Here is an 8,452-nt window from a genome sequence, read left to right as displayed (position 1 = left end):
AAACCAAGACTGTAAATGTTTGCACTAGTGACAGAATAGAGTCTCTTAACAGAATCATAATATTTTATCAGAAGGTGCACCCAGTAAAGAAATGTGGCATCTTGGGGTTAAATATTTCACTCACAAAATATGAATATATACACAAATATAAAATAATCGTTTTGCTTTTCTTCTAAAGAAGAAAAACGATTATTTTAAATACACTTATGAGAGAATATAATCACAAACTTGAATGAGTCAGGTCTTAGTTCATTTTTCAGAAATGTGGCTTTCGGTTTCTATTCCTGGGAAACGATAGTCAGGTGGGCGTGGACAGAGCAAAAATGTAAACATCTGACATTCACTTCAACTTTGCAGTCAACATTTAAAGCTGCATGCTCAACAACATCTCATAATTTACAGCAAAGCAGGAGTTGGACATCACTGACTTTTTTCCAGCGAACCCAAAGCAGCATCAAGAGCTAAATCCAGCTGAACTAAGTAATATTTAGAGAACTGCTGAGTCGAGGAAACAGCTGAATGATGAGGTGAGCAACTGCTTCTGTCTTTCAAGTAATAACAATCATGATGATGTATTTAATATCTTATTATTATTAAGCCCCAGAGATCCAAAACCCTCACTTTTAATAATAATAATAATAATAATAATAATAATAATAATAATAATAATAATAATAATAATAATAATAATAATAATAATAATAAATTGAAATTATATAGCGTTTTTCGAGACCTCAAAGCCGCTTTACAATCGTAGGGGAAGTGGGGCCAGGGGTTAGGACGAGGGAAGAAAGGGAAAGAGAAAAGGAATAATAATAACAATAATAATAATAATAATAATAATAATAATAATAATAATAATAATAATAATAATAATAATAATAAGTCACTTGAGTCACTTTTCAGAAAATAATATTTTCTTCTGCTCCGGCTCGGTTTGCTGTTATTTTGCATGTGGTGAAACGCCGAAGTAGCTGCTTGATGTCTTTAGTTTTTTTGGACAAGTCTAGTAGTCTACTCCATTGAGTGTTGACAAGAAACAGGTGTAGACGAAATATGTGTTGTTTTGGTGACCTATCATGTACGCAAAGGTGCGTAGTGACACAAGTGACGTTACGCTATCCAGATGTTTGCCGTGCATGCGTACCTACGTACCAGTTATGTGCACCCCTGAATATATATCTCATCTGGCTTGGGAACACCCTGGGATCCCCCAGGAGGAGCTGAAAATGTTACTGGTGAGAGGGAATGAAAAAAGGATGGATGTTTTATTTTCCTACTCAGTGCTTCTTACTCCATTCCTTCCTTCCCTTCTCCTTTTCTCCACATGAGATGAACAGTGGTTATGAAAACATAGCAAACTTCAAAGCATATTACATTAACCTACTGATGATGTGTTTTAATAATTGTTATTTTTATTCTCCATCAGTGCTGCTCAGAGTCAAACAACACTGGTGTCCAAACTGCAGGGCCTGCAGTGCCACTTCACCTGGGATCTGGACACCAGCAGGGCCAAACTTTTACGTTTAAGGGAAAGGTTTGAGGATTTTGGCACCGAGGACGGACACAGCTGGCTGGGTCACATTTACAACCTGCGGGGGTTCATTGAATACAAGCTGGGGTTCACTGAAGAAGCCCAGAGTTTCTTCAACAAGGCTACAGAGGCCTTCTGCCAGATAAGAAATGCAGATGAGGGTCCCTGGTTAGTGGTGAACTATGGGAACCTGGCTTGGCTGCACCACCACCTAGGAGACCCAGCAGAGAGTGAGGCTTACCTGACAAAGGTTGACGCCCTGATGAATGAATATCCATCTCCATCCCAGGACAAGCTCCACCCAGAGATCTGCGCTGAAAAAGCCTGGACTTTCATGAGGTTTAGCACAGATAAAATGTCGCTGGCTCTAGATTACTTCCTGAAGGCCATCGAGATGCAGCCGGACATGGTGGAGTGGAACACCTGCCATATCTTAGGGTTAATGTTTGCTTCAGAGCACAGCAGCACAGCAGTGGGGGCTGACATCTTGGAGAAAATGAGAATCGCCAAAGAAAAGGATCCAGAGAACTTGTACCTCGCAGTTCACTACCTCGACCAATGTGCTAAGAAAGGAGAAAAAATTGAAGATGAAGCACGTGAGCTAGCCAGGGAGGTTTTGAGAAATCCTGTCAGCTGCTACGGTGGTATTAAACCATTACTTATTGTTTACAGAAAGTATTTATCTGTTGATGAGGCCATTGATTTGGCAGAGGAGGTTCTGAGAAACCATCCAGATGAGCGTTATCTGAAGGGATGTGCTGCACTCTGCTACAGATGGAAGATCTTTGACAGTCTTCCAACACAAAGCCTGATGGACAGAGCAATCAGTCTCCATGAAGAGATGATTTCTCTTTACCCTCATTCCTCACTTAAGAAGAAAATAGACCTTGCACATATATATGCAAAGTCAACTAATGGCCTAGCTAAAGCTGAGCAGATATACCAGGAACTGCTAGAAAGGGATCTTGAACCTGTAGACAAACAGATGCTTTACTACAACTACGCACAACATTTAAACTTCCATGGACAGGATCGCAACAGGTCACTCGGATATCACATGCAGGTGGCAGAGATACAGCAACAATCCTTCTTTCGTCAGAAAAGCATCAAAGTTCTGGTGAACATTAGAGACAGAGGCGGGGGCAGAATGTGTAATAATAAAACTTGGATTTGTAATGCAGCTTAATTTGTTCTATCACCTGAATTACAGCCAAATGCAACTGATTGTTTTCATGTATGTAAGCTGTGTCTCAGTTGTACACTCTATAAATACTATGAAATATACATTACTAAGACATTCTGTTGGACGTCAACCAAACTACAACTTTTAAAGCTACTGCCAACATTATATTTGAAAACCTTTAGAGAAGCAAAACATTAGTTAATTCATCGTTTTCCAAAAACTAAAATCACAGTAACACTGAATTTTATGTTTGAGATTTCAGAATAATTCCTTGGAAATAATAATTTGGTACTAATTACAGGGGAAAAAAGTAATTTCCTCAAAAGAAATGCTGAAGTTTTTCCCAAGTAAAGATGAATTCATTTATTGATTGATGATTGAAAACTTTATTGGAGCCTTGTTTAATAATATAATTTCCCAAAGACAAAGTATAAATGTTTGCATGTTCAGCCGACCTTTTGGCAATATAGTGTAACATGAAACCCATAGACTGTTGAAAACACAGCTGTAATATTTGTATCATGTCTTATTTTACTTGACAAAGTTCCTTGTAAATAAAATCCCAGGAGCATCATGTCATGTCTCGTCGAGTTTGTTGAGTTTTTCATGTTGTAACTTCCTGTTTTGTTCTCCTTTTTGTACCTCTTGTTTCTCAATCCAGTTCCCTTTACTTCCTGCCTTTGTGTGGTTTCCCGCCATCAGAGAAGCGAAACGTGAGGGCGGGGGGGCATCTGTGTTTTCATCACTGATAAGTGGTGCAGACAACACAATACAACTCGACTTCACCTTTTTGAACTTAGGGTGTATTTTTTATTTTAGGGAAATGTTGTAGTGTAATGCGGCTGTAGAGGTGACATATGGCTGTAGAGAGGGCATACGACTGTACTAGACTATGCATGATAACCCTGTGAGCACCTCTCACACAGGCTAGATAAGGATGTGTAATGTCTCGTAGAGTTTGTTGAGTATTTCATGTTGTAACTTCCTGACTTTGCTTGAAACCAGAGCGGGTTTGTTTGCACATTAAGCACAAAGGGTTCGACTCGTGGAGGACAAATAAAAATTCCTCTGTCCACTTTTCCTGAATGTTCCTATGCTCGTCTTGTATGGCTCGTACCTTTCTTTTTTAACGGGAGCAGCTGTTGTCTGTCCACAAACCACATCTCCAGCATCTTCCTCTCGATTTACGGTGGTTTGATGCTCCAAAGACAAATCTTAATTTTCCTCGTTTGTCACGCTTTGTTTCTGTCCAACAGGTGTGCAACTTTTTAATAAGAAATCGATCCATTTTACGTCTGTAGAAACACGTGCTAACTAGCATGTAATGTTGAAACGAGTCGTCCGGACTAACGCAGGTTGGTCGTAGTATCCTCCAATTTAAATGTTCAAATTTAGCGATATAAATAATTTTTTTGCAAATGTCCATATTCACAAGCATGCTTATGTTAACATATTTTTAATGAGCTTAAGTTAATTTATTTCTATACTAGCCCACCATGTATCTCCCCGTCCAAGAGCACATTCACCATTGTAGTGCTGATAGACCGCCAAAACTGGCAACTCCGCAGTGAGTCAGTGTAGTGCCGAGCAAGTTTAAATATCTTGTTCCTAGTTTATATCTGCATCTTTTATCAATTATTATTACATATTATTTGTGGGCTAATAGAGCAGACTCAGTGTTTTAATGGGTTATATGTAATAGCCCTGCTTGTTTTTAGTGTTTTTATGAAATATCTGTATTGACTCCATAATCATATCTATCCCCCCTTTATTTAGCCCACTGCCACGGGAGCCACCAATGGCTTGGCGAGCCGCACAATGAGTAACACTGCTCTAGAGCACTGATACGATACTCATTGTTGGTTTTAGTCTATAAATGGCTAACAAACAAACGAACCTGTATATTTTGAGCTGTCTCCTTTTAAGGCAGGTTTCAACAAGTGTTCATTGAAGACAACACATATCTAAATACCTATACATTAGCACTGAAAAACTGCCAGCTGTAGTACACAAGTACAAATGTGTTGTAAATGTTAGTGAATAATAAAACTTGGATTTGTAATGCAGCTTAATTTGTTCTATCACCTGAATTACAGCCAAATGCAACTGATTGTTTTCATGTATGTAAGCTGTGTCTCAGTTGTACACTCTATAAATACTATGAAATATACATTACTAAGACATTCTGTTGGACGTCAACCAAACTACAACTTTTAAAGCTACTGCCAACATTATATTTGAAAACCTTTAGAGAAGCAAAACATTAGTTAATTCATCGTTTTCCAAAAACTAAAATCACAGTAACACTGAATTTTATGTTTGAGATTTCAGAATAATTCCTTGGAAATAATAATTTGGTACTAATTACAGGGGAAAACAGTAATTTCCTCAAAAGAAATGCTGAAGTTTTTCCCAAGTAAAGATGAATTCATTTATTGATTGATGATTGAAAACTTTATTGGAGCCTTGTTTAATAATATAATTTCCCAAAGACAAAGTATAAATGTTTGCATGTTCAGCCGACCTTTTGGCAATATAGTGTAACATGAAACCCATAGACTGTTGAAAACACAGCTGTAATATTTGTATCATGTCTTATTTTACTTGACAAAGTTCCTTGTAAATAAAATCCCAGGAGCATCATGTCGTGTCTCGTCGAGTTTGTCGAGTTTTTCATGTTGTAACTTCCTGTTTTGTTGTGTACCTACCTCTTGTTTCTCAATCCAGATCCCTTTACTTCCTGTCTTGGTGTGGTTTCCCGCCATCTTCAGCCCCGCCCCTGATTGTTTCCACCTGTTCCCCCTCACCTCTTGTATAAATTGTCCTGTCTCCCCTTGTCTTGTGCCAGTTTGTCTTGTCATATCATGTGCAAGTACCAGTGTATCAACAAGTGTGATTTTTCAGAGAAGTTTGTATATCCTCTTAGTGTGCGCTTTGAGTTGATCATCGGATTTATTGAAGTAAAGTATTGTTTTTTACACTTTACATTTGTTTCTGGAGTCGTGCGTTTGAGTCTTCCTTCCCTGTGTCCGAGTCGTAACACATCAATCATGAGTTGCATGTCGTCGTCTTTCCTCTGGATTCAAACAAACTTCCATAAAACACACGACTAAGGAATCAGGGTCTTTATTTCTGACAAATGTCAGGTCAGAGTGTGAAACTCATTCTTAACATACAGAAACACATTTTCTACATTTACACAGATCCAAAAGTTATCAATAATAGCCGTAAGTATCTGAAGACGGGGCGTACTGTAAGATTGCTCTCTCTCAGAGGGTGTGAGAATGAGGCTGAAAGGCTGCAGATGGAGTGAGTGAATATATACTGTCCATACACACTGCTGAGACCGGAGGGCTTTACATTGTAAAATCTTAGACATGTCGGTGGTCCAACATCGAAAATGGAAATGAATGGAAACTCAAATTTCGTACAAGATTTAGAAGCAAGTTCTATGACCGTTTGGAGGTAAAAAATAAAAAGGGAAGATATATAAGAAACATCACTCGTTTCCTCTTCGACTCTTCTTGTGACTCTTTTTTGAACTCCTGTGATGTGAGAGAAACAAAATGACTTTAAATGGAAATAATTAAACAAATAGTTCATAACTAATTACTTAGAAAAGAAATCACACTGGAGATATAGGAACATTAAATACCCTGTTTGTTTCATTTCAGACATTATTGTAAAATAGTGACAACACACAAAGAGTGCTGGGTGTCTCCTTAAATCCATTTTGTTAATGTGCTGAAGATCGTGTGTTGCGACTGAAAGCTCCAGAACAGCTACTCAATTAACCTTGACGTGAGATTGTTTTGTTTGTACTGCTTCCAAGGTCAAGAATCCTTTTTTATATATACTTTAAAATGAAAACAATTATGTGAAAAGTGGGCAAACTCCATCTGCTGTTGAAGATCGTGTGATACAATAAAAATCTCCTGAAAACTACTCTAAAGACTCTGTGGAGAGATAGTTTTGGTACAGACTAAAATGCACCTGTGGCACTGCTATCAAGAAGCACCAAGTACTGAAAGTTGTCAGATTTGTAAAGTTAATGGCTTCTTCTTTGTGCACAGTTCCTGATTTAAATTAGTTAAAAACTGTATTTTTAGGCAGAGTTATTGTTCATCTGCTTGTGTTTAGACAACATTCAGTAACTTTCGCTGCTTGTTTAAAAAAACATGTTTATTATATGGGATCGAAAAACTTGGAACTATACCCTGACCCAATATATGCAGATAGAAAAATGGTTATAATTTTGTGAGTAGATGCAACATTCTTGCATGTTTAAGCAACAACAGCATCATCACTCACCTCTCTGGGGACTTTGAGTGGCTGCGATGTCTGTGGCTTCTGTGATGACCTGGATCAGAATAATGATAGCATAAGTACCAAACAACCATCCTCAAAACATCATTTACAGTAAGGATTTGTTTCTTCTTCTACATACTCATAAGAATCAAGTATTGTGAACATCTGGGTAAGACTTTAAATTAAAATAATAAAGAAAACCAATTGAAGAAATAAAAGTTTGACCGGAACACGAAAACTAAATGACAACGACATAAAATAAAAACCTCATCGAGCTCATCTGTCCAAATAAGAGGAGGTAGAATCAAAGAATAACTTCCTCTCATTCACTGTGGTGTTCACAGTTTAGTACAAATACAATTCAATAAGTGAAATGTCTGCAAAAGAGTTCTCAACAAATTCTTATTAGGGTTTTATCTAAATGACCTCCCTGTATACATCCATCCATCTATTATTGTACAGCCACTATAGGCCAGTAGTAGAGCCTACTCTTAAAGTTTCTCAGTTTCGCATCAATGCTTCACACGAGTACCTACCGGGGGATTTGGATCTGGACCGGCTGCGGTGTCGGCGGGGGCTCTTGCTGCGATGGCGGTTTCTCCGGGGCGATGGGCTGCGAGAACACGCAACAAAAAGACATGAATGAGGGTCATGTATTATATTTTAAAAAGGTGACAAAGGATTTCAGCCAAAAGCGAACATACCTTCGCCTCTTTGGAGATCTGCTCCTCCTGCAGAAAGCAAATAAACACACACAGGATTTGAGCTGAATTCACAATTTATGAAATGACTTCACAAGAATGTAGCTGTGGAAAATGTCTCATTCTGGATGATTAAAACACGAACCGTCTGGGTGAGCGACTGCGTCTGTAACGAGGCGACGGTGAGCGACGAGGTCGGTCGTTGTCACGGTAACCGTCGCGGCGCCTGTGGGGCTCAGGGGTCTGGAGTCTCTCCGGCTGCAGGCGGGAAAAACAACACACGTTTTAAAACCTGTGGAAAGGCACCGCACGATAAACTGTTCCTGTAAGAAGTGAATCAGTCGTTAGTTGATTCATTATTTAAATGTAAAAGGAAAAATGCTAAAGATTTATACTTCAATAACTTACATTAAAACAAAAGTCCTCTTGTCATAAATCTATACGGTTTTAATTGTTTTCCAGATTAGTTAAACCAACTTTGTGTATACAGCTGTAACACACTATCACATCCGCGTGATTATAATTCAAGTATTACCATAACCACTCCTGGCGACTAGATACACACATACACCTCTGCCACTTTGTATTTGAAAAAAGTGCAACAATCACTGCAAAGTTCTCCAGAAAGTCCTATGGACCGACTCATCTTGTTAATAAAGTGAGTACAAGTGATCAACATTCGAGGACTTTTTGGCTCTTTCAAATCTCACTACGCTAAGAGTGAGG

The 8,452-nt window shown here is 38.4% G+C and overlaps 2 protein-coding genes across 6 annotated transcripts in view; one reads left to right on the top strand and one right to left on the bottom strand.

Annotated features, from left to right (window-relative positions):
• The first annotated feature begins 336 nt into the window (after window positions 1–336).
• LOC115006613 (interferon-induced protein with tetratricopeptide repeats 1B-like) lies at window positions 337–5,070 on the top strand. 2 transcript variants are annotated; one of them, XM_029428908.1, is made up of 3 exons: window positions 337–527; window positions 1,430–2,748; window positions 4,818–5,070. In XM_029428908.1, the coding sequence occupies exons 1-2, from the start codon at window positions 520–522 to the stop codon at window positions 2,718–2,720; spliced, it is 1,299 nt and encodes a 432-aa protein (XP_029284768.1). In that variant the 5' UTR covers window positions 337–519; the 3' UTR covers window positions 2,721–2,748; window positions 4,818–5,070. The 2 variants fall into 2 exon arrangements, with proteins under 2 accessions (XP_029284768.1, XP_029284767.1); XM_029428907.1 differs by lacking the exon at window positions 4,818–5,070 and having other exon boundaries at window positions 1,430–2,818.
• Window positions 5,071–5,827: 757 nt separating this feature from the next.
• The window catches only part of LOC115006614 (pre-mRNA-splicing factor 38A-like), a 19,319-nt gene continuing 16,694 nt past the window's right edge, over window positions 5,828–8,452 (bottom strand). For all 4 annotated transcript variants that reach the window (XM_029428913.1, XM_029428911.1, XM_029428909.1 and 1 more), the window contains 5 exons: window positions 7,872–7,984; window positions 7,730–7,756; window positions 7,562–7,638; window positions 7,029–7,077; window positions 5,828–6,262 (listed from right to left, as the gene is read on the bottom strand). In XM_029428913.1, the coding sequence (XP_029284773.1) occupies window positions 6,217–6,262; window positions 7,029–7,077; window positions 7,562–7,638; window positions 7,730–7,756; window positions 7,872–7,984 (312 nt within the window). In that variant the 3' untranslated portion in view covers window positions 5,828–6,216. The remainder of the gene's footprint in view (window positions 6,263–7,028; window positions 7,078–7,561; window positions 7,639–7,729; window positions 7,757–7,871; window positions 7,985–8,452) is intronic.

Source organism: Cottoperca gobio, chromosome 4 (assembly GCF_900634415.1).
Source record: "Cottoperca gobio chromosome 4, fCotGob3.1, whole genome shotgun sequence".
Taxonomy (NCBI): Eukaryota; Metazoa; Chordata; class Actinopteri; order Perciformes; family Bovichtidae; genus Cottoperca; species Cottoperca gobio.
This window is presented reverse-complemented; position numbering and strand designations above follow the sequence as displayed.